Source organism: Terrapene carolina, unplaced genomic scaffold (genome assembly GCF_002925995.2).
Source record: "Terrapene carolina triunguis isolate 2854851 unplaced genomic scaffold, T_m_triunguis-2.0 Scaffold211, whole genome shotgun sequence".
Classification (NCBI taxonomy): Eukaryota; Metazoa; Chordata; order Testudines; family Emydidae; genus Terrapene; species Terrapene triunguis.
The window spans coordinates 2125167-2151830 of NW_020664562.1; the positions used below are offsets into that span (position 1 = coordinate 2125167).

Below are 26664 nucleotides of genomic sequence, written 5' to 3' on the forward strand. Positions count from 1 at the left end.
GAGGAAGGGAAATTAGGCAACAAATTCTACTCTGACAATTGAGTTGTGCCCAGGCCTGCAACATTTCAGTCGTGGGTCTCAGAAAACAAAGAGCACTTCAGACATGCCCTAGAATCCCCCTCAATACAGCATTTTCATTTCTGAAGTGCCAACTCAGTTTTTAAAATATCCTATTAATTTTAATTCCTTAGGCTTAGGACTTTTCACAAGAGCAGAGAACGATACCCAAGAGAGCGGGTTTATCAGGTTAAAAATATTTTACATAGCTAAATAACCCCTGCAATTTCAACTGAAAAGAATATTCTCTAATTCCAGTCATTAATATGTTGCTTTGCATTGTTAACAGTTGCTGCCTTTCACCTCAGAGGTGGCTACATTTCAGTGGTGCACAAAGTGATCATTATATACATCGTGTCTTAATAAATCCTCGACCCTCATTTAGTGGTGAGAAAATTTTGTTGAAGTTAAACATCGCTATAGAATTTCTCAAAGAAAATAAACCTTATTTCCTCTGTTGGATTCTAGCAGATTCTCTCTTCTCTGAATCAACTGGTTCTCTTATTTGTTTCAGGACACCAGGAATATATTTTTTTTAAATTTGAGATTATTTCCCCACCCCCTTCTGATGACTGGAACTTCTGAGCCCTACATGTACAATATACAAATAATCATTACAACTCTACCCATTTAACTGTTTATCCCACACTCACATACAGCTATACGCATCTTCTTTTATTTAACACATCACCCGCAGAAGACACACAGATATTTATAGCATAATGTGTGTAATTTACATGTTACTCTGCAACCAATCCATGGCATCTAGATGTAGCTGTCCTTGCTGCCTTGGATATCTAGTGCCACCTGGAGGTAGCTGACATATTCTGGCATCAGTTGATTTCAAAAATGTGTGTACAGTGTCTAGCTCAGTTCATAATTCGAAGACTAGGAGGACCAGTGTGATTATCTAGTCTGATCTCCTGTATAGCACAGGCCATAGAATGTACCCAAAATAAGTCCTAGAGCAGATCTTTTAGAAAAACATCCAATCTTGATTTTAAAATTGTGAGTGACAGAAAATTCATCACAACCCTTGGTAAGTTGTTCCAATGGTTAATTACTCTCACCGTTAAAAATGTACACCTTATTTCCAGTCTGAATGTGTCTAGCTTCAACTTCCATGCATTGGATCGTGTTAGACCTTTCTTGGTTAGACTGAAGAGCCCATTACTAAATATTTGCTCTCCATGTAGATACTCAGACTGTAATCAAGTCACCTCTTAACCTTTTCTTTGTTAAGCTAAATAGATTCAGCTCTTTGAGTTTACCACTATAAAGCGTGTTTTCTAATCCTTTAATCATTCTTGTGGCTCTTTTTTGAACCCTCTCTAATTTATTAACATCCTTCTTGAATTGTGGGCACCAGAACTGAACACATCATTCCAGTAGTTGTCAAACCAGTGCCAAATACAGAAGTAAAATAACCTTTCTGCTCCTACTCAAGATTCTTCTGTTTAGGCACCCCAGGGTGCATTCGCTCTTTTGGCCACAGCATCACACTTGGAACTCATGTTCAGCTGATTATCTACAAGAACCACACACACCCCTGCCCTCTTATTACTCAGTACAGCTGGAATTTTGTAGTCATCTTCTGCATGTCAGGACTGATGTGACCTTGTCGTGCTTTACATCATCTTTCTCTCTCAACCACTCAAATGCAAGCTGCGTAATTTCAATACTGGGTTTTTCCTCTTTATTAACACCATGACCTAGGAAGAGCAGTGTTCTTTAAGTAATAAGCTTCCTTATGCAGCTCCTTACATGGACCTTAAAGACAGCTATAACTGAATAGAATTTATAGATTTCTATGAATCAAATGTACTGCAGTCATGCCTAAATAATTTATATCATTAAAATGAGCAAGAGACTGACAGTGCATGAACTAGTGGAAATGGGAATAACGTCTATTGTCCAGACCTGCTTGGGATTGAAACAAGCCATAGATAAAATATGTAGTACATCATTCTGGTAGGATGTTTGTTTTTGTGTATGTTAAATAGGGCAGAGAACTGTTCCCCATAAGTCGTGAGATGATTTAGTTAACACCTTTTCTTTGTGAGACACACTGAACTGGGAAAAGGAAACAGACTTTAGGATGGGAGAGAGAAACTTGATTTTGTCATATTCAGACTTGTATCTTAACACTGTGCAACACGAACTTGGCCCAGATTACCAAAACTTTCTGTAGTGTTTGACTAGCCAAAGTATTTTGTCCCTAGCCCTCTTGTCTGTGTTTTTTCTTTCTGTAATTTGTCAATACATCTTGGTTTTAAGACAACCTGAATTAGGTGGTGGATACTAGCAATGGGGCAAATCACTGCTGGGTGCCTCAGACTGACTTCAGAAAAAGCAGAATAAAGAGGTAACTGGTTGAGTGCAGGGTTGTGATCTCCCCCTCTCCAAACAGAGCACTGGAACTGGTAGGGAGGGAGCGAAGTTACATGAAAAGCTGTAATTAGCTGCAGAGACCACTGTTGAGCAAACACTGACAATCCTAACAAATTGGACTTATTCACTCAATGCAAATATAGCTTGGAAAGCTTTTTTGCTAGTGGAACAAATATTATTCCTCATCCTTACGTGCACATTCATGACTTCTCTCCCCAAACTCCAATTAACAACTAAATGTGAACTTAGTACTGGTATGAAAACTGTAGATGCACGTTTCAAAAGTGACTAGTAACTTTGGTTGCCTCACTTAAGGCATCTTTGAGCCTTGACTGTCAGAAAGTGCCTGCCTTTGAAAAATTAGGCCCCTTTAAAACTGTCAAGTTGGGCACCAAAAACTGGATGCACCCAAATCATTAGTCACCGAAATGGCCTAAGTCCTATTCAGAGAGCAACTACAGTCTATGCATCAGCACTTCAAAGTTACAGTGTAACCTTGTACTGAGTGCAATCCACCGCTCAGTGATGGAGTGTTTCTTTGGGCATTAGGGCAGGATGAAAATATTCAAATAAATCCACTTAGACATGAAGTAGCCACAAAGTTTTCAGCACTTAAAAAAAAATGCAAGCCAAAAAAAAAAAAGCAGGAGCTAACGAGAATGAGACTTCAGGAACTGTTTTTTTCCCCCCTTTACTTTACCTAATCATTTTTCATAAGGAAAATAGGGTGGGGGAATGAGTTTTAAAAGCTCTTCAGAGTTCTTGCAGATATGTCAGTGTGCAAAAAAGGACCCAATGAAGTTGGAAAAGCCAGCTACATTTTTTGAATAGTGTTGGTGTCCACATATCTTGATTTAGGTAGAGCATTCAAGATTTCTACAGGAAGATCCAGGCCTACGATTACTTACACATGCAAAGTGCTGCTGCAGAAACAACCTTGGCAGGAAAAAGACTGGAGGTGAAGGGCAGAAGTTGGGTGACTATTTCTGCTTTTTTCTTTCCTCAATTTCCTTCTGTTAGTGTGTGAATTTCCCAAATTCAGCGATAAAGCTATCAGAACAGTTACCACCAAGGAATTTGAAACATTAAGTAAATATTCAGTGACAATTTATTTTCTGATCTTTATCATTTTACAAAAAAAGCAGGTATCAAAAAACAGCAAAGATTTTCACGAGTTCCTCACCAGTTTTACACAGCTGAACTGGTGTAAAAATGTGAATGTAAGACACAGGCTGGCTTTGCTCCTGGTCATACACATTCAAGGTTAGCCCTGGGCTGGGATGCACTGGGCCTTTGGAAATTTTTTATTTTAAAAAGCACCTCTTTTTTTGGGACTTGACTTGATTCACCCAAGTCACTTTGTACTGAAATATAACATGGAATGTGTACCTGTTGGGATCAGAAATTAATCTCTTCTGGATCCCATGTACCTTAACACTGATCAAGGGACTTTGCAATGGACACATTAGGCACCAGTCTGCATTTCTCAGATTACCAAAAGGCAGCTACTACATTGTGTTAGCTACAATCACTTTTTGCCCCCCCCGTCCCAACATGCTGCAATGGGATTTAACTGTGTAACAGCCCCTTCTACTTTTCCTCATCAGGATCTCAGGTCCAAAAAAGGAAAGCTTCACTAGGTTCAAGCCCAGGGGAAATGGATCATCCTTAAATACGTCATACAATTGTGTTGTGATGCCTTAGACAATTCTACAACAGTGTGACTCTCCCATTGTGGACCCAAGACTTGAATGATCAAAGGAAACCAAGATAAACCATAAATGTGAGATAGGAAAAAATACTCAACTCACTGGATGGATATTCTGGTTCTTTTCTGAGCCAGAGCTTGTTCTTCCACTGTACTTGTGCTGTAGGGTTCAGAGTTTGACCAGGAGAAGCATAGTCCAGTTTCCATTAATAGCTGCACCATCTTTTCAAACATACAGCTTACATTGAACACTGCCTGGTTAGCTAAAGAATTAAGACACTGCCCTGAGTCCCTCAGTATCTGCTTGGAAAGTCAGGTCAAAATCTGGCATGATAATACATGAATGCAAATCATCTTACACAAAGACTTGTGTATATGTCACTGAAATGCTTTTGAGAGTACCAAATACTCCTATTAGAAATAAAATGGCACCTCTATTATTACCCAAACAGCAAAAGGAAATCAGATATGCATATTTTGTCATAGATATGAAAGAGGAAGCAAGAAGGCAAGCTGAGAGACAGATGCTACCCCCAGGGCAGCAGTGGCATTTGGTTGTTTTGGTCATTGTACCAGCATTTTGCACACCCACGGCAGGCAGTCACTAGCTGCTGAACTTAAACCGTTTTTCTGGCAGTCAAGACACGGACAATGGACCCTACACCTCCAGCAGCGAGAGCCTGAAAACAGAGAAGTAACAGTTAATACAAATAACAGACTTAAAGTAATAATACTCAATACAGTTAATACTCAATAACTGACTTAAAAGTGGCAATTCTTCAACAACAAAAATTCAAAACCAGACTCCAACAAGAAACTGCAGAACTGGAATTAATTTGCAAACTGGACACCATCAAATTAGGCCTAAATAAAGACTGGGAGTGGATGGGTCACTACAAAAACTAATTTCCCCCTGCTGATACTCTCACCTTCTTGTCTATTGTTTGAAACAGGCCACCCTGTTTACATTGGCCTCATTACCACTACAAAAGTGATTTTCTTCCCTTGGTATTCTACTGTGAGAATAGCCCACTTCCACTTTAACTGAGCTGTTTCATTAGCACTGACCCCCCCACTTGGTAAGGCAACTCCCATCTTTTCATGTATTGTGTATATATGCCTGCCTACTGTTTTTTCCACTCCATGCATATGATGAAGTGGGTTTTAACCCACGAAAGCTTATGGCCAAATAAATTTGTTAGTCTCTAAGGTGTCACAAGTACTCCTCATTGTTTTAGTTAATACAAATTAACCGATAACACAATAACCACAGACAAACAATTACTACTTGGACTTCAGTACGTTTCATCTGAACATCTCAAAGTGTTCTACAGACACTAATTAGCAGCATTCTGCAATAGGGAAGCATTACTACATTCATTTTATAGATGGGGAAATGGATTCAGGCATTAGATAACTTGCACAAGTGTCAGATTCACTGGGGGAGTCAGGACACTTGGGTTCTATTCCCAGCTAAATCCCCAACTTTGACCTTAGATTATACTGCCTCAGTGCAAGATGACAGTTTCTAGGAAATGTGCAATGGCTCATTTTCATTCTTACCTAATACATGATCAAACTTCACCTCTAAAGTCTGCATGGATCAATATGCTGTAGAAAGTGTGCATTAATTTCACATGGTTCCCTGGGGAACCTTGTCCTTCCCACCCCAACTGTTGCAATATGAATGCTGGAATTTTAAGAGGAAGGAGGATGATTCTTATTGGACTCAAGACAGAGTCATGGATGTAAGGGTCTCTGCTAATGCAAATTATCAGGCCAAATGCAACTGAGACTTAACACACCTTTTCATGCCACTGCAGTAGCACAGCACTGCTGTTGTCAGAGGGGCTCTCAAACCCCTTGTAGATGTATTTCATTAGCAGATCAACTCCATTCTTGTCCAGAGACTGTACTGCCTTTTCAATATCATTGGCTTTGAAAGAGATGAGGACTTTCAGGACAATGCTTTCTGCACGATCCTGTAAACAAGGGAAAAAGTCAACCTGGAACTGAGCTGATCGATACGGACATGGTCTGCGGCCAAATGTTAATGATCTCTCAACTCTGGGAGGTACAACTTTTCTATTCTTAACAATAGAAAAATGTTCAGTTAAGGCAGCTCAAACACATACCAAGTTGTCAAGCGTACTGTGCACCTCTGTCCTATGACAGAATGACCTCAACTATATGACTTTGCTATACACATCTGTAATTCTAAATGAATTTCAATTTCAATTTACAGCTAACATATGTAATTAATTTGAAATTAAGTTTTAGATAAGTTAAACAGGTAGCGCCCAGTTGGACGAAGGAAGCTAGTCTCAAAAGAGACTCATTTTCTTCACTGGCTTTGTAACAAGCTTGTTCTCTTCTAGGTTTCTCTCTCTGCTCACCAAGCTTGGCTTTTGTTTGCAGGACTCCACCCATAGTACTGTATAAGAGCTGTACTGAACTTTATCACTGTTAATGTTCATGCACAGGAAAGTTCAAAAGAAGTTGGAACTAATAGGACTAAGGGTTTGATTGGCTTTCCTCTCACCTCTCATTTTACATTTTGTCTAGATGGACAGCTCTGCTGTGGAACAGAAGTGATCTCAAAGGAGTCTGCTCTCAAATTTCAGAAGTATCCCTACTCAGCACTGTCTGAGCTTTGCTCAGCTAATACCTTAAGCTTTACTCTGCATTATCCTTCTCTTCCCTCATTGACTACTGTATTATAACTACCGCTTTAATTCTGTGTACAAAATGTTTTACAAAATCCTTGGAAAACATCTTTAAGGCCCGGTCAGCATTACCAGCATGAAAAAGTTCCTGGTAATATGATTGCTTAATCTACACAGGCCAACCCAAACATTTGAAGCCGCAGTTAAAAGAAGCTGAACTGTCACATCCATGCTGAAATACAACTGCTAGCACCAAATGTTTCAGGTAACTGATTTTGAGAACTGACCTTGATGCCATTTCAGGATCAAGAATTTGTGTAGCATGGTTAGGTCTTTTCATCACCCATTCTGTAAGCATCGTCCTCCCCCGCCCCACCCCCCAAAGTAATTTTCTTCCTCTGTTCACTCAATCACCACCTGAGAGGTATCAATATAAAAAACCTTAACTGTCAGAATGGATTCCTTTTGTGTATAATCCCACTGAGCAAGTACTGTCTGCAGTTGCTTCCCAAAGGAATTATAGCCATTATCTTTCCCAATAAGCAGACACATCCTGCAGCCATTTGATGTAGTGATACTTCTCAGATATGTAGCAGAAATAGTAAACAGAAACAGTGATTTGGTGGGAGGTTATATCCTAAAATAAGAACGAAGCCAAGAACAAGCTCACGAGACAGAGCTGCCGGATCTGCAGGTTTTCCCAAGGCTTTGGCGACACCAGTCATATTTTAAGTCTTTTTCCAAGTGGAAAAAACACTTTGTACAATGGGACTACCTTGTACAGCAGATCTGCCCCATGTGTACTGAGTCATGTGTACTTCACTGTCAGAAGTTTTAATACTTTACTACCGTTAGCCCTGCAGAAGCAACTTAACTGTGGGACAGCAAGTTAAATTTGTTTGCCTTCTACATCAGAATTACAGTAGCCCCTATGCAACTCCATTGTCTTTATATTATACTATCAATGACACCAGTGCAATTGTAATGAAAGACACACTGTCACAGATGTAAAAGAGGGCAAAATTACCTGCAGAATCTCTTACTTGATGATGCCCTTGATACCAAGATTGTTAGGTGATTCTCAGAACCCCAAGTAAATTTGTAGGGCTGGCAGTTGGTGGAGAAAATCTTTACTGGGAAGTTTGGTCTACTGTTACAAACAAACATGGAATCCTACAGATATATTCTTACAGAGTGAATGCTTAGAGTAGAACGCCACAGCTGTGTGGGTGGCTACAGTATGGTAGATTCCTATAGCTTATCTGTGGATCTTTCAGTCTGCTTTGGGCATCCATAACACTCAAAACTAGTTTTTGGGAGCCTTGTCCGACAGGCAAGTATGTGTGCACAGTATAGTCAAAGCTCTAACCAAAGTGGGAGTGCTTATATTTTCTAAGTTCTTATTGTTAGCTAGAATTATGGACTGGACACAGTAGCTAATCAGTGCCTACTGTTTTAGGGCCTTTTTCGTAGGCCTATTTGGGCAGAGTATAGTTTGGCAACAGGGAAACGCTTAATCAGTCTCAAAGAGAGGGGAAGTGAGAAATCTATAGAGGGCAAGGAGAATTAGGAAAGCATCCACAGTATGGCATATAAATGTGAGTTATTGACTACTTCACCTTTACTGCTTGGTTCTTGGTGTTGATTGGAGGATTCTTCAGGGCTGCCTGCAATGCAGCCATCATGTTCCCTGTGAACAATGGTTAAGGAAAGATGGGGAAACAAGGACCTAGAAAGCAGTAGAGCTAGTCACAATTCAGTGGGGTTCACATGTAACTTGTTCATTACTAGGAATATCAGCGATGGAGTTACTGAGAGAACGTCTTCCATACTGAACGCTTCAGTGGGTGCAACATAAGACAGCAAATACTAGCCAATTACTGAAAGCAATGGGACCAATACTAAGGTGGTACAGTTTTCAGTACTGGAGAGCACCAATCACAGAACAAGGATCCCAATAATAGAAACATTTAGAATGGGTCTCATTTGGAATTTCTATCTCCAAACACCACACATAATGTCAAAATACCATGCAACAAGCTATATAGCATGGCTGTTTGCACAATACAGAATGATGTGATTGCTGAAATAAACTGTTAGTGGGAACATCTGTGCCACATAAATTGGAAAAATACCATCAGTCAGGACACCAGACTAAACATCAGCAGGAAAGGAAAGGTCATCTGTCAGTCAATGCATCACACTGTAGTTGATTATGATTCGGGAGAGTTTTCTATTCAGATTCTTATATTGCATCCACCCCTGTGGTATCTAAAAACCTCCCCCACTAGTGCATTAAGTGACATGACTAATGTGTGCCACAGATGGAGTTCATTATAGAACAATGAGATTCCAAGACTGCCTCCATCTTTGTCATGAACCAGGAGGAGAACAAAACATGCTCTAGAGACACAGGTAATTCAGGCTTCCTGCTGACTGTACAGAAAAGGATGCTAAGCAGCTCCCACTTGAATTTTCTTAAAGGGTTTCACAGTTTTGAGCACAGAAATTTGCCTTTCAGTTTTTTCCCCCCCACCTCCAGGAACTGCCAAAACTGAATCACAAAACCCATTAATCCTATGGGGTTCAGCCTCGCCTTGAAAGGGCACTACTGAAGCAAAATGCTTTAATATGTGGAAGTGAAAAGCAATTAGATTGTCACGGACTAGGTGCAATTATTCCCATAAAAGGAAAACCACACAGAGCGTACACTTCCTCCAACCCTGAAGCCTAAGAAGAGGGGTTTGAGGGCAGGGCTTTCTCTTTGCCCCTCCCTCCAGCTCTCGTGAGGTCAGACAAGACCACATCCTCAAGTGCGTACGCGCCCGAGAACTGGAAATAAAAAAAGCTGACTGATATTAACTTACATAAATAAAATGATACGGGGCAACGGTCTCCATGAATAGCAGGGTGCTCAAGCCAGGGATTAGACAGAGACATGCTAGGAAGTTTTACATTGTCTGGAACACATTTAATTGAAAATCTATTGTTGTTTAAGAACCCAACACACTTGGGTTTTAATCTGTGTTTCCTACTCCTGTACTTACACTCAAAGACAACAGTTATTTATTTCATTCTGTGGGGCTAGGTGGTATTGGCTCACCTTACCCGACCTGAAGCCTGACCCTAGGGAGCCACAGATTTATAGGGTAGACTAGTTCGAGAGAGACAGGGCGGTGGTGAATCTGAGCAGGGAACATGGAGGATCCTCCCCCCCACTTCCCCCTGGACAGTAACTTTCCAGGCCAGCAAAGCCCTGGCACACTCAGTGCAGGGTGACACAGGCGAGCCATCCCCCCGCCTGTGTCCTGGGCATCATACAAGCCTGGTAGGCTCAGTATAGGGCTGGGGACCCTTCCTCGCCCCGGAGCCCGGCAGAGAGCAGGGCAGGGCAGGGCAGGGGGACAGTCCCCTCCTCCCCTCGCGCTCCTGGCCTCAGCGCCAGGGGCCGGGACTCTTTCCCCGGCGTTGGCGGAAGGATATTGCCGCAGGCAGGAATCCACCTCGCCCTCGTCGGGCCCGGCCTGGCCGTCGCCTCCCTCCTCCTCATCCACGAATTTGTTCTCGTCATACTCATCCACATCTACGCGGCGAAAGCGCGCAGAGGACACCGTGTTCTTCGCCATCGCCCCGGAACCTGCCGGCGCCGCTCACCTCCGCAGGGCGGTGCCCGCCCCCTACTTCCCGCAGTGAGCAACACCGCGCATGCGCAGGGAGTAGAGTTCCTTCCGCCTCTCACTTCCGCCCTCGCGCAACAACTCACGTAATAGCCATGCGCGCTCGCTGTTCCTGGGTGGGCGCATGCGCAACACAACTGCGAGTTTCTTTTTACGCATGCGTGTTTTAAATTCCGCACCCCCTCCTCCACTACGCATGTGTTCTGAACAGACTTCCTCTTTCTCATGCGGTATCCGGCAGGCTTTGCGCGCAGGCGTAGAGAAGGCAACCCTCAAGTGGGCGGAGGAAGGCAGGGTCCGGGGAGGAGCAGGTGAGCTGTTGCGATTGGTCGGCAGGGGGTGGTCACGTGTTCTCCCGGGATGAGGAGGGCCGTTACCATAGGAGCGGTCTCCTGCAGCTAACGGGCGCTGTATGGGGGTGTCGTGGCTACTGGGGGTGAGCGGCGCGGTGCGAAGCTCCCGATCCGGCCCCGCTGGGCTAGGCTGAGCCTCTGCATGCCGGGTGGGTGTGAGCCCCGGGTACGCACCGGTGTACGGGTGCGGCTTATCTCCAGCAGCCACGGTGTGGCCCGCCCCCCCGTCTGTCCTCAGGGGCTACCGCAGGAAGGAGGTCACTGCCCCCCAAGGCCTGTCTCCCCTCCTGCAATGCTTCTCCAGCGCTTTCCAGTGGGACGCCCCTGAGTGCTTCCTGGTGCTGACTAATTCATTCACGTCACCTAGCTCCCCGGGAGAAGGGTTAGCGCTCAGAGCCCCGTTTTGTAGGTGGGGAAACTGAGGCACAGAAGTGCCTAAACTTTCAGCAGTGCCCCTTGATTTTGGCTGCTGCAGTTTCTAGGTGGGCAGGTTTTCAATTTCACTTGTCTCCTTTTTGAGCAGGCATGCTCAGCGTTGCCTGAAATCAGGCTCTTAAAAGATCGAGGTAACTACAAGAATTTGGGCTATGGTGAGTGGCAGAGTTGAGGCCAAAACCCCAAAAACTTGACTCCCAGTTCTTGCTCTTAACTCCAAACAGTAATCCCTTCCTTTATATTGATATAAACATTTTAATCAGTTGTCCTTAATATATATTGAAATTAGATTTGAGGTATAAATTATATTAGTATTGTATGTTAAATGGACATTGGTAAGTAGTTTGAGTTCAAAATCTGGGATTTACAAAAAAGGATTTTACAGAATCTAATATGAATCACAATGCTTTCCTAATACTCAAAAAATATATTATTTTAGGACATTACACTTAGTCCTGTGGTGCTGGGAACCCAACCTCAAAAGCCTTGTGCTAATACATAACAAGGAGAAAGTGAAATTGACTTTAAACCAAAAGTGAAACTGACCAGCCAACTTTTACTGTGCAAGCTGAGTGAAATGCAGAAAGTAATACAGAAATAGTAAAAAGTACATTTAAAAAAACCCTCTGTTTTAATAGTATGACATAAACATAAACAGATAATCTTTTTAAATAAGATTTTTATCATGCATCCCCTTAAATAAATTTGTTCATTTTAAAAATTATTGTATATACATTAAGAAGTTCACTTTAAAATTCCAGTCCAACTCCCACTGAAGTCAATGGAAAAACTCAATTGGGATTGAAGAGGGCCCCAGGGGATTGCATGTTATTAAGATTTAGAAGTAGGGAGTTCTCATACTATGACCCTAACCCTGCAAAGATTCATGCAAGTGAGTTGTCCCCCTGAAGTGAAATCACTTAGCACCTTGCAAGATCAAGTGTCAGGGTGGGAAGTTTGCATCTCTTGGATGCAGAATTTGTGTTGCTATGTTGCATGGACATGTGAGAGGTTAAGTGTTGTTTGAGCCTCTACTGAGGAGTTATGTATGGTAAGGACTAACTCACAATTAGATTCTTAATGCTGTGGTCACAAAAATAAAAAGTGAGTTGGAGAATTGATTTTGCAGAATTAATTGGTATTTTTTTGGTTAAGGTTTCTGTAACAACACTCAAAGCCCCTTTTGCAAGAGATCACAAGTTACCAGCTTTGCTATAGAAAACTGCAACTAAAACACTTTAAATATTAATAATAAATATATTGTATTACAACAGTGAAAGCATTGATCTATAAATCAACTCACTCTTCATACTCTATATGCTATCAGCACCACCTTTTAAAACTTTATATGAAAGAGATCTCTTTGGTGTTCACTCAATTTCATTTTTATATATTTCTAATCTTATATCTTTTTAAAATCTAATTTAAAAAACATATTACATGAACTTCTGGCTGATGAGAGGTGGCAGCCTTGGAGGCTAAAGCCTTTTTTATTCCCAGGACCCTTACCTGAAGGAACCACTTTTAGGGATTCAGGCAGTGTTTGGTCTATATTGTCCCATTCATCCTTGCCTTATGCTGAGGCTTCCAACAAGGATACTAGTTATGCTGACATCTTAGGCTTGGTCTACACTCACCCCCCAAATCGAACTAAGGTACGCAACTTCAGCTACGTGAATAACGTAGCTGAAGTTCGAAGTACCTTAGTTCGATCTTACCTCGGTCCACACGCGGCAGGCAGGCTCCCCCGTCGACTCCGCGGTACTCCTCTCGTCTAGCTGGAGTACCGCAGTCGACAGCGAGCACTTCCTGGTTCGACTTATCGCGTCCAGACAAGACGCGATAAGTCGAACCCAGAACTTCGATTGCCAGCCGCCGAACTAGTGGCTGGGTGTTGACATACCCTTATATGATGTGGACACCTCTCCAGTAAAAATCGGATTGAGACTGTCAACTTTATTTATTGTAAGTCACTAAAAGTCATTGGCAGCAGGAGCGGCTCCAGGCACCAGTGCACCAAGCGCGTGCCTGGGGCAGCAAGCCGCAGAGGACGGCCTGCCGGTCGCTGTGAGGGCGGCAGTCAGGCTGCTTTCGACGGCATGCCTGTGGGAGGTCTGTCGTACCTGTGGTTTCGGCGGCTGGTACGCCGAAGGCACAGGACCGGCGGACCTCCCGCAGGCATGCCGCCGAATCCGCGTTACCAGCGGACCGCCTGCAGGCGCGCCCCCGAAAGCCGCCTGACTGCCGTGCTTGGGGCGGCAAAATACATAGAGCCTCCCCTGATTGGCAGGTACTGAATTTTCATCATTACTGGCCTAGATTGGATTTAAACGAGTGTTCTAAAGGTAAAAGTTTCCATATCCTTAACGTCACAGTTTTCTGAGCCATCTAGTCCCTCTGTGTATTAACTTTCATAAGAAATGGATTTACTTTTTTTTTTGCCCTTTGGGATCTGTGGTCTTGCTACTTAAAAGTCGTTCAGTGATTTCTACCACCTGAACAGGTCTTCCATGGGAAAAGGTTTGGGAATGATTGGTATCATTAAATAATTCCTTAGGCATCTTTAAATGCCTTACAATATTTTTAGGTTTGGGATATAAATGTTGCCCTTCAAAAGGCAGAAACTTGCTTGTGAAAGGCACCAAATGGCTGTGACTCATCAGTGGTGGCAATCTGCCGTTCATCATTTGTGAAGGTTGCTGAGAGGGTGTGTTAGCAAAATAGTATTGCTGCAAATTCTGCTGAGGTTTTAGATTTGCATATGTTGCCTGGGGAGATGCTTTCATTAAATAAGATTTAATTCCTGTTATGTTGTTAATTTTTTGTGAATTTTGTTGGTCAGCTAATGCTCTTGCAGGTAAAATTGGATGATAAAGGGTTGCTTCTGGCATACCGCTCACAAAATTGCAAAGGAGGGAATGCCAGACCCCACCACATAATGGGTTCAAAGTCACATGAGGCCACAAGCTGGCAAGGCTTCGTAAAGCTTCACAGTTCCATATGGACACAGGGAAATCATCCTCAGTGTGATAAAGCTGAGAGAAATAAATACAGAGGGTAATGTCTGGGTACTTTGTCAAGAAGTTGTAGATCTTGCTTATGCAGCAGTGCTCAGCCTCATTACAAGGAGAGTAGTTTGAATAAAGAATTATGTACCCGATGCTGTCGTAGTCATATGTAACTGCATCCAGATAGCCGCCCATCTCAAATAACATGGACTCTGGGTGGATGTTATACTTAATGCAGTTGGTTGCATGGCCCTTTTGGACTAATGTCCCAGAGAAGCTCCTCAGTTCATAGAATATAAGGTGTTTGTTTTGAGGACTCATTAGCCCATATGGGAATCCAAAGGCCTTATGAAATCCCATATAAGGGACTCTTGCTTCTTCACCTGTCCGTATATGATAGGGGCATTTGGCACAGCTTTTGCTCAGTGTCTGCCAATAATAGGGCTTTACTACCGTTCCTTGATTTGCCAGATATTCCTGGAACAAAGTTTCCCTTTCTGGGTTCATATTATATTGGGAAATCTCCCCACTCATATTTCTGTAATTGACAATCCTGAAAGAAGAAAAAAGAAACTCGTAATTTATCCCTCCCATTTCCTTTGCTCTTACACTGCAAACATTATAATGCATATTTGCCTCTAAAGAATATGCTAGTGCACAAGTACAGACAAGAAAGCTTTGTGCATTGCAGCTTCAAGTGAAGAGAGGGCAAGTTGGCAATACAGGTTTCAAGATTGTCCTTGTTTTTGCAGCCCTGCCTTCTGTGTTTAAAATAAATTAAACTGAAAATGTCTCTTCCTGCTACTACCTCCCCTCCCACAAAAGTACAAAGTATCTAATAAAAGCATTGCATACTTTTCAGAAATTGGATCACTAGATTTGCTATATACAATCTGAGCACAATCAAATAGTTAAAAAAAGGTATAAATTACCATCAATACATCTCCAGACCAGGATAGTAGTCAATGCGTATGTAGTCCACTTCACAGGCTTTCCTGAGTCCAGTTGTTGATTCCCATTTTAGTCTAATAAATATTACAAACTTCAGGGGGTGGGCGTTAAGATCATTTATTCAATTGAGAAAAAATGGTTGTTTTTTTTGTCTCCCATAGACCAGCTTGTAGTTTTGTTGTATAACTTTACTGAGGCATGGCAACCCTACTTGTCATGGTGAAGACTCTAAAGGCAACCTCATTTTGATGTTTGCAATTGCCAGATGCTAGGATACGCAGACACAAACAAGACTTTTTCATTTGTTTGTATTTCAAACAGTCTGCTGGGTTTAGCTTTCTTTCCTTTGCCTGTCAGTATTTCATTTTCCCTCTTCATTTATTAAGTTCCTTTAATTTTTTTCAGATATTTTGGTATAAGTGGGTTGTGGGGGTGGGGGTGTGTGGGGGTGGAAATAAAAGATGCACAAATAGAATAAACCAAAATATTTATTTGGCATATTGATACCAAGTAACTATTTATTATTCATCTGTAGTGCCAATCCGACAGAGGCACCATTATTTTAGGTATTGCGCATACACGTAACACAAAATAGTCCCTGCTTCAATCTTGACTTTGCTAAAGTCCTTGCATAGGTTTATGGTCGTTGGATCTTTAATAAGTGTGTAAGCAGTCTGATATACAGTGGGCCAAATCATGCTAATCATACTCTCAAAAAACTCCAAATAGGAGTTTTGCATAAAGTAAGCAAGATTTGGCTTAAAAGATGCTCTGGCTAATTATTTTCCTTTGTCAGTTGGATCCAGTCACTTCCTTTTCAAAAAGCTCCAGTGGGCTCCCCCTTTCCCACTGATTCAAGTTTAAATTTCCCATCATTGCTTTCAAGGCCCTGCTTGGCTTTCCTCCTCCTACCTGCATCATGGCTCTTATTACATTCCTGCAAATCCTCTTTGCTCTGCTGACTGGAACTTCACTACTCCTTTTGTTTCCTTGTCATACTCCTGTCTTTGTGCCAAATTCCTTGCTCTTTCCTGTGCATGGAACAATCTCCTGAAGCAGGTCCTCATCTACTTCTCATTTAGGGTCCTCCTAAAGAGTCTCTTCCTGAAGCCCACAAACGCTGTCCTTGTGATCTTGAAAATATTCACTCTGAGTGTCCTGTTGTGTTCAGTCTTCTATGTGTCTGTCTTGATCACTGTAATTTCATCAGGGCAAGGACTCTGTATCCGTCTTCTACACTGATGAGCACATTGGTGCTTAAACAGTAAATAGTACCCATAATAAAAAAGAGTAGTTCTGAGGAAGAAAAAATCCTCAGAGTTTGGATAAACACCTGTTGAGGGGTTTATCTGCACCTGTCTAGACCTCCTGCAGTTTGCCAATACTAGCAAATAGAAAAAAGGTGAAGCATTTGGAGAAAGGTGTGTGTTACTGTTGCCTTCCATGAGCAGCGAGACTGGCCACAAGATGGCATCATAGCACACAAGTGGTGTTCAGCATTTTATACTCACTGGCCATAAGAATGGTTTGAACTTTATTCTGTGGTGTTTGCAGTGTTGCTGTAGCCATGTCAACTTTATTCTGCGTATGCAGTGTTGTTGCAGCCGTGTTGGTCCCAGGATGTTAACGATACAAGGTGACTGAATTAATATCTTTTATTAGTCCAATAAAAATATAACCTCACCCACCTCGTGACTTTATTATGACATTTAACAAGGTGCTGCCAAAGAGACCTTAAGTCTGACCTCTTTCCCCTAAAACTTCGTGTAGCTCTGATACAACAGCAAATCTTCCAGCCTCCCAGATTAGTGCTGCGGTATCCTAACTGAGGAGCTGGGAGCCCCAGGAAAACCCGTCAAGGACTCTGGGTTTAATTGGGACTCTGTGCATGTGACCTGAGTGCATATGTGCATCTGCCCTCTCCTTCCCGGCCAGCTCTGTCCTTGTGAGCCTGCAGGGGCTTAAATTGACAAGGATCCTGCACTGTAGTGCTTCAGGCTGCAGCATTCTCATCAATTTAAATCCCCTGCCAAGTAAGAAGAACAGAGCTGACAGGGGAGCGGAATCTAAATGAATCAGTGAATACAGCAGAGCTCTGCTTCTCATTTGCCACATAGACTATTCTCATAGTAGAGGATTGTGGGTCAAAAGAGGAAGGGTGGCAAAAAAAAAATCAAAAAACCCTCAAGCAAAATGAAACAAAACTGACCACTCAGCAGATTCTGAGGACAAGTCAGCGGCTGTGCCTTGTTTTTTAAAAAGAAAAAAAAAAAAAAAAAAAAAAGAGAGAGAGAAAAAAAAGGCTAGATGCCAATTTAGTTGTACAAACTCTATTTAACTTTCTTAAATGTCCAGGTCTGGTGGATGAAGCAGCTGGTGACCTTATGGAACTCTCCACAAAAAGAAATTTTTGTCAAGTGTACAGCTGTAGTCAATAACACTGAGCACTTACCTAGCACATCTCATCCTCAAAGCACTTTATAAACATTAGCAAATGGTTTAGTGGTTAAAATACAGAATGGTGAGGGGGCACTGACACAGAGTTTGGGGGAGACAAGGCCCTGCACCCCCGGCTTCCTGCGATTCACCATGACTCTCAGCCAGCCAGTAAAACAGGAGGTTTATTTAGATGACAGGAACACAGTCCAAGACAGGTCTTGCAGGTATAGACAACAGGACCCCCTCAGTTAGGTCCATCTTGGGGCGGGGGCCCAGGGAGGCCAGAGCCCCATCTGGGCTCCCCTCCATTTTCCCAGCCAGCTCTAAACTGAAAACTCTCCAGCCCCTCCTCTTCCTTTGTCTCTTTCCCGGGCCAGGAGGCCACCTGATCTCTTTGTTCTCCAACACCTTCAGTTGGCACCTTTGCAGAGGAGGGGCCCAGGCCATCAGTTGCCAGGAGACAAGGTGTCGGCCATTCTCTGTGCAGACAGCATCACACTGGCCCCCTAGGGCTCTGCAACAATCACACACCCCTAGACACTCGAGAAATGCATTGGGGAAACTGAGGCACCAACCCAGCACTCAGAGAAAACATTAAGAACATTCCCATTTCGTCACAGGCACTATTCCCAGCATTGCCCCTCTGATTGTGCCCCTGGGCTGGATTGCTTACAGGGACAGTGGCTTCCGATTCTGGGAGCCTAATTTGAAACACTGGGTCTGATTTTTTTTTTTTTTTTTTGGTAAGTGCTAAGCACTCAGAACTCTAGCTGAAGTTAATGGGTGCTGTGGATGCTCAGCACTTGTGAAAGTCAGACTCAACGTGTTTCAAATTGGACACTTAACCTGAGGCCCCCCAAAGCAGTAATCATTTTTGGTAGCCTTAAAGCCAAATTTTTCAATCCTTACTCAGGAAAAAATGCTGTTGATTCCAATGGGAATTTTGCCCGACTGAGGGCCCAGGGTTTGGTCCTATAGTTCTGTCTGTTTCCCCTTCTGTAGAATGGGGCTATAGTACTTATATATGGCACCTTGCAGAGGCAAGGGGTTGTGAGCCAACAAATTAATATCTGTAAAGTGCTCTGAGTTCCTTAGATTACGCTGTAGGAGTATAAATATTTTATTTATTATGTTTCATTCTGTTTATTTATAACAATTAACCAGTGCACAGGCTTAGGGAACAATAAGGACCCACAGAAGTCTTCTTTTGTTTTGTCTGGGTGCCCCTGTGCCAAGAGCTCTTCCAGCACCCTCTCTTCTACTTATCTGCTTTCCTTATGGACTTAACCCCGTACTGGTCAATGGGGGAATTTTCCATCTGTAGGAGGAACACAGGATTTTTGGGCTGCAGCAGTGTGGGGAGTGAGTCTTTAATTTGGGGGGAGGGGGCGGGGGGAGAGAAATCTGTCAAGTGTCTCTAAAAAATCTGCCAAGTGTTTCTAAAAAAATCTTTTTGTATGGAATATGGTTACATTGCATAAAAGCATCTTCCTGACATAATATGGTGATAGGCATGGCATTCTCTAGGCATTCCAAACTCATTCCAGTAAAATCTTAAACTACAACACAAACATGTATTCTCTCTATATAGGAATCCCTTCATCTACCCCTGAAATGCAGCCATCTCTAGGGCAGAGAGCAGTTGCCATTTAACAGTGCACAACAGCACTATACAACTGTTTATGGAAGGAAGTGAAGCGGATTATTGTATTCAGTTAAAACTACAGGGTAAATTTAAGTGATCAGCATATCATTACTCAAGTTGGAATTCGGCCAAGACATAGGCCATTTGTTCTTGAGGGAAATATACCAACTGGTCAGGACCTCACTTTTACATCTTCTCCAAATACTAGATGCAATCATGTACCTCTTCAGAATCTGTCACGCTCCTTACACCCCAATCTATCCCAAGTTTGCCAATTTTGAGTGCAATTACTGATACTGGTTTTATTTACTTAAAATAATAACATGATTTATCGAGATTTCTTTTGCATCAAAGGAAATACACAGATTCAGGGTTTATATAGAGCTAGGCAAAAGTTTATCCAAAGTATAGATATAGTTCCAGAAGTGTGATAGTGAGTTTTTTCTCCATTAATTAGCCAAATTAAAAAGCCAAAGTCTGCTTTCTCTAGTACAAATATACTTATGTTTACATAAGGGGGATCTAGTATTCCCCCTCTAAGTAATGCACTTTGTACAAGAATGCCTCCCCCCCCCCTTTTTTTTTTTTTTTTTTTTTTTGCTGCTGAATCTTTGAGAGTTGAAATTCTGTAGCATTTCTTAGCACTGCCTGGTTCAAAATAATCTCTACTGGAAAGCATTTTACACATGACTTCATTCAGTAATAAGTTTATCTGAGTTCAAAGTACAGAAGGGTCATGTGATCCTTAAACAATCAGAAACTTAATGTTTCTGTTCTATCTTAAGACTTTAAATATAAGATGTGTGTGGGGGGGGAGGCGGGAGGAATAGCAGGATGTGATCCAAAGCTGTTTTTGATTTAATGCTTTAGTTTCATTTGGAGACTTGGGGCTGGATCCTGCAAAGTGCCCTCAAGTCCCATTTGTCCTAGTGTTTGTGTCTCACTGTTTTTACACAAGTGTAACTTCACTGACTTCAGTGGAGTTACTCCCAGTGTACCTTGGAATAAGTGAAATTAGAATCAGACCCATTGATCCCAATATTGTGGTGAACAGTGGAGACTGTAACAAAGGGAAGATGACCTGGCATCTCCTATTTTGGTATTTGTAGCAGCAGCAGCAATAGACCGCTGATGAAAATATTGTTGGGAGCTGGAGAAAAGTGAAAGCCAGGGTGCAGGGTTTGTGAATTCAGTGCATGCAAAAATAGAAAACAGCTTTGTCTTTAACCAGGAACACCAAAGCTTCTTAATCCTCACCTACGTTGCACCAAATATTTCAGTGCTGGCCTTCCTTTGAGCAGACTGTGCTAATGATACTGAACTGTCTGGTGTTTTTTATGAAATTGATGGTGGAGACTGGGGTGAGGATACTTAATACATTTTCAGTGATGAATTACACCAGGATTTGCAAATCGGATGCGCAGAATGAAAAACTGGTATAGTGCACCACTTAGCCTCCAAGTGATTATTCATTATGGGATAAACTCCATAACTAGCTTTTTAACATAGATTTAAAATCATCAGGACATGTTGCCATCTTTGGAACTTGCGCTAATTTTTTTTCCTCTTAAAGAAACAGGCTGTTCCCTCCACCCAGTGTTCTGTCCTCCTGAGGGAGAGTACAGACATATCTGAGAGAGCCCCATAGCCTTTGGGCTTGAAAAAGACAACATATATGTATTTGAACCAAAGATCACCTAGGAAGGCTCAGTGAGAAATGGGAGCCTGACGAGAGATGGTAAGTCAGTGTAGTGAAGAAATCACTATTTCTAAGGCATGTTTTATTTGCTCATAAAAATTCTGATCAAGGCTCTGGTCCTGCAAAAGAACAAATGAGAGTATTTCCATTGATGTCATTGGGACTGCTCTTGTGCATAAAGTTAAGCACATGTGCAGGTCTTTGCAGGATTGGAGACCAAAGTAGTAATGCCTGCTAAAGCTAGTTTGTGTATTGTACATGGGATGAGAACAGACCTCTAAGAACAGTAATAAATACTATAGAAAGCTAGCCAAATTCATACCTGGTTTACCTTAGAGATGAATTTGGCTCAATGTGTGTTTGGTTGAAAGTGTGTAAATGGAAGCCAGAGGCCAGATACCCTGAATCACAGATTCAGATTTTAGGATTCTGCATCCTCTCAACATAAATAAATTTAGTTCTGTGCATTTTGCTCTGGCAGTATTGCCAAACCCAAGCATTCAAAAATCACAAGTCAAGCACTAGAAAAATCAAGAGATTCTTAAAAATAAATGGGGAAGAGGGGGGATGGTTTCTTTGCCTTCTGGTGTTGGAACGTTTAGGTTTCACATTTTCATGCTTTTCTCTTTAGCCACAAGGGCTAGAAAATTATCTTTTGGGTTTTTTTTGTTTTTTAAAGGACAGCTGAGCTTCTTATATAGTAACCTGATTCCACCATCTGGGACTCTAACAAAAGGACCAAATAATGTGAGACTCCCATTACAAACCACCCAGATCTTAAAAACCTCAGCCCTCTCCATGCTATATGAACATTAAAGTGCCCATGATATTTTTGTAATGTTAGGGATTTGCCAACATTTTTCTTTTCCCATGCTGGTGGGTGGTGTGTTGCCACTCTCACGCTGTCAACTCCAGCATGGTTCCCTGTGTACCAGTGTAAGGGAGGTGAGGCTGGAAGATCTGCTGCTATACAAATAGGCTTATCCTCCCCACTGGGACATCGATGGGCACATTTTGTATCTGGGACTATTGCATATACAGGCACACACACACACATTTCTTTTTAATTGATTTGGGTTGAGGATCTAGCCCCTGTTGACATCAGCTTGCCAGTGGAGGGAGAGTAGTTTGCTTCACATCACTAAAGATACTGAGCCTGATTCTCCTCTTATTCATACCAGTATAAATCCAAGCTAACTCTATTAAAGTCAGTGGAGTTACTCTGGCGTAAATGAGGTATGTGATCAGAATCGGATCCTGAATGCGTGCTGGTTCCACCAAAGTGTTGCTTGGCCTTATCAATCCATATGAGTATATTAATTTAGGAGGTTCTGCTTTCTCTTTATTGAGAACAGTATCCATAAGTGATGTCACTAGAGCTGGTTGGGAATTTTTCAATGAAATGCTTTTTCATCGGAAAATGCTGATTTGTCAAAGCTGAAACTTTTTGTGGAAACTTATTAGTTTCAACAAAAAAATTGTCAGGAAGGCTTCTCAGGTTCTGGATAGCATTTAGAGAGACCCCTATCCCCCAGAATAGCCAATAGCTGGGTGGCTAGAGTGCTCGTCTGGTGCTGATCTGCATCTCCCACATCCTAGCCAATTAGCTATTCTGAGGTGAATATTTCTCTACTTTAAATTTTTGAAAGGTCTAGTTTTTGTTCTGATGCAGAATGAAAGCAAATGCTGAAACCTCACATTTTATTTGCAAAAGTGAATTTTTGTTTTTGGGCCAGCCCTACGTGTCACATCCATGGTTGGTAAAGATCAGAACTATGGATATATATTTTTTATTTTTACCTTACAAAAAAGCTGTCTTGTACTATATATTTGGCTAGTGATATCTAAAATGAAGCAACAGCAACTGAAAGCTGTACAAAGAATTTTCTGAACTTGTGCACGGTTATTTAAATGGGGATTGCTGAACAATGATGTATGCTAGTGGCGTGGGAGTCCAAGTGCTAAATTGGTGAATTATTTGTCAGTGTCCTATTTCTGGCCAAGTATAATAAATGTTCTAAAAACAATATGGAATCATAAATTGAACTGCACAAGACTCTTCTTTTTACTCTGGATTTTGCTTGAGGGTGGTGCTGGTAATTTGGTTAGTGATTTGTCCATTTTTGTTTAAATTCTGGGGCCATGTTCTCATCTTGGCCACTGCAGGGAAAATACAGAGTAGTCACCTGATGGAGTTACTCTGTGTTTAACCTGATATCAGAATCTGGCCCTGAGTTTTTAGAGTTATGTACATGTGCTCTGAAATTGTAATTGAGCACATTATAGAAACCAATAAATACATTAAATTATTGGCTGAGCTGAAACTATGTTTGCCACATGTTTTCTGTTCAATACTGGAAAAGTAACGAACAAAGATTTTTTTTTTAAAACAAATAGATGGCAATTGCCTCTGGCTGTGCAAAGAGATTAAACCTGAGAAAATGGAAGATAACGTATTCCAGCTTTGAAAGACTAGTAAAATGAAAAGGCAGAAATTGTCCTATATGAGCAGTAGTTTATAAGATGAACAAAGCTGTGAATTTCTGTATGCTGTTGGAGGAACTGATTGCTCAAATAATGGGCAATAGAGATATCATCAGGAAGTTTAAATGAGTTGTGACCTTCCCTAAGGAGACATGATGGAGCACACCGGATTTTGTTTTGGGTTAAGAGTGTTTGTTTGCTGTTTGTTGCTTTTAATTTGGTCATAAAAAGGTAAGGTGTCTCCTTTACTCCCCTCAGCTCCTACTCAATAAGGTGATGACTTAAGTCACAGGTTGAGAAGCTCCTCCTAACTTATATAAATTATCAATGTTCAGTTTAGCTGAAACTGACTTCTTTAGGTCAGATTTCCCTCTCAGCCTATGATAACCCAGTGCCCTTATGGTGCATGTGTTCGGAGACAGAAGATGTAGAGACCTGGGGAATATATTAATTTATTTGGGGCAAGGACCACAATAATATCTGTTGGCTGGATCCTACTCCCATTAAAATCAATGATTAAAAAAAGCTGTCATTCATGTCAATTGGCTGCCATTCATGTGAAACAACTAAAGAGCAAAGAAACTGAGAACTAACAAAAACATGTAATTTATCATTAAAAATAGTTACTATGCTGGAGAGCTGCCACCATTGTACCACTCTTCTATTTAAAAAGGGGGCGGAAATATTATGGTGATACTTGGACTTGCAAACCAATGAGCCATATCTCAGTACTAGAAAAAGTAATTAAGAAAATAATTAAAGATCTGGGGTCACACCCCTAGCTGGTGTGAGTCAGTGTAGCTCCATTGAAGCTCAGGTGTGGCCTACACTACAGAGTGAGGTCGACGCAAGGCAGCTTACATCAATCTACCTATGTAAGTGTCTACACTTAAATTTCACTCCCTCCAATGTAAGTGCCTCCCTGCGCCAACTTAATAACTCCACCTCCATGAGCTGCGTAGAGTCAAGGTCAATGCTGTTAGGTCAATGCAGTGCCAGCGTAGACACTGCATTGTGTACGTCAACTGTTATGAACTGTCAGGAGCCGTTTCACAATGCCCTACACTGACCGCACAATCAATACAAGCGCTCCTGGTGAGGATGCGCACCACCGATGCAAGGAGCAAAGTGTAGACACGCACAAGTGATGTAATTACTGCAGCTGCTGTATGCCGTCATAAGTTAGCTCACCTTAATTTTGTAGTGTAGATGTGGCCTCAGTAGAACTATGCCAATTTATAGCAACTGAGGGCTTGGCCAAGAGTTACCAAAAGCCTGCCTGAGTATCATGGCAAGCAAGGATGTTTATTTTTATTGTCCCTTTATACGTACTTATGAATAGCCTCTATGAATATTTACAAAAATAATTCAAGAATATTAGGTATACTTCTTGTCTCACATTGGTGTAAATCAGGACAGTTCTTTTTAAATCAATGAAGTAAAACTGAGATCAAACTCGAAATCATCAATGATATAAATCAGGCAAAACCAACATTAGCTAGTGCAAACAAAAGGACAACCCCACCTAGCAAAAAAACAAACCCTAAACTAACCCCACAGAGAGAGCCTGAATAAACAGATAGGCCCTGTTGCATCAACACACTCAGTGTTGTGCCAAGGAGAAAGGGGATACTAGAGCCAGGGGCTCCTCTTGGGGAACACCCTGTCAGCAAGCCCCCTGAGATGTTTAAACGTGCCAGGTATGAGCTTGAGTACATCAACTGATCCACTCCAGGCTCTGCCTCTCCAACTGCCTCTCTAACTTCTTGTAATTATTTACAAGAGTGGGCACTGGAGAACCAGGAGCTAGAATTATTTAGACATTTAAAAATGCTTTTGATACAATCTGTCAGAAGATGCTGTTCGAGAAACTTGGTGTTTAGGGAACGAGAGAGAAAATCCTGTTATGGATTCAAAACTGATAGGAAGCAAAAATTAGGGCTGCCCAATCCAAATTTTTGCAAGGCTCAGTGAGGCATAGGTTTGATGTTTCAATACAGGCCTATGTCTAATCTACTCATTAAGGAACTGGAAGGAGAGTGAATAAGACAGAGAGGTAACGTTTCCTTATTTAACAGGCTTGCATTATTGCAGTATACGAAGATGAGTGTTCAGTAGAAAGTAATACAAATTCAGGATTTTTGCTGAATCTGTAATAGAGAGTGAGTTTTTTTTTTTTTTTTTACATTTAGTTCCTATTGTTGGTTTGTGTTATTTTAGTCAGTGAAAATAAAGCATGTTTGGAGAACTGCCAGGAAGACACAATTTCAAAACATGGCTGTTTTCTTTCAGTTTAGCAAAAGGTTAACTGTTATCTTTGGTTATCTCAGGATCTTAATCCGATAGAGTGATGCCCTTAACATGGGTGGTGTGAAGTGGCTATGTGTTCTTTTAACAGCTGACAAGAGAATGGATTGTATTTTTGCCTATTGCACTGAAGACTGCTATATGGGCTACTAGAGGGTTATGTGCACAAGCTGAGTTGTATTCATTACTTCGATGTGCAGTAAATTTCAACAAGAAATCGACTGAATATCCTATTTCTAGCGTGTGCCAGTTCTAGTATTTGTGTTAATATTTATCATGGCTTTTAAAAAAAGATTCATGGAGACATTTGTGGATCTGAAATAACAAGAGACCTCGGCTTCTCCGGATATTATTCCTTGCTGGTGACAATCCAGTGAGATGGCTGAGGCAAAAAAGACAGTGAAAACATAAACACAAATAAAAAATATTTATTCTGGTTCCTGTGGAACAACAGCTTAAATTATATCAATGGAATAATGGATTTCATCTTTAAATTCCTATCATTTGCCATTGTTACACAGTGAGAATTGCATGACCTCATTTAATTACATATGTTGTTTCTTTGCCAGATCTGTCACTTCCTGTGCTTTCAGCTTGGTGTCATGCTTAGTGTTGGTGGGTTGACCTCACAAGGTTCAGAGTTCAGACGCAGATCAAATAAACACCAAAGTTATTTGTTCAAATCAGACTTCTTGGGTCTGTTTCTGTTTGTGATAAAAGTACCACAAGAACAGCCTCTCTTTTGGTGTTTTGGTATTTCTACCCAAACATTTCAGAAACTCCAAAACCATTGATTCTTCAGTTCTAGAAATCGACAAACATTGGGGTAAGAGGTATCTTACTT

General features: G+C 41.6%; 2 protein-coding genes across 2 annotated transcripts; both read right to left on the reverse strand.

Annotated features, from left to right (window-relative positions):
- Positions 1–4115: 4115 nt before the first annotated feature.
- LOC113407447 (actin-related protein 2/3 complex subunit 5) lies at positions 4116–10544 on the reverse strand. The gene is made up of 4 exons (XM_026655984.1): positions 10306–10544; positions 8442–8514; positions 5962–6138; positions 4116–4836 (listed from the first exon to the last, which is right to left on the reverse strand). The coding sequence occupies exons 1-4, from the start codon at positions 10446–10448 to the stop codon at positions 4774–4776; spliced, it is 456 nt and encodes a 151-aa protein (XP_026511769.1). The 5' UTR covers positions 10449–10544; the 3' UTR covers positions 4116–4773.
- LOC112113453 (putative C->U-editing enzyme APOBEC-4) lies at positions 10500–14802 on the reverse strand. The gene is made up of 2 exons (XM_024209739.2): positions 14056–14802; positions 10500–11093 (listed from the first exon to the last, which is right to left on the reverse strand). The coding sequence occupies exons 1-2, from the start codon at positions 14800–14802 to the stop codon at positions 10500–10502; spliced, it is 1341 nt and encodes a 446-aa protein (XP_024065507.2).
- Positions 14803–26664: the final 11862 nt, after the last annotated feature.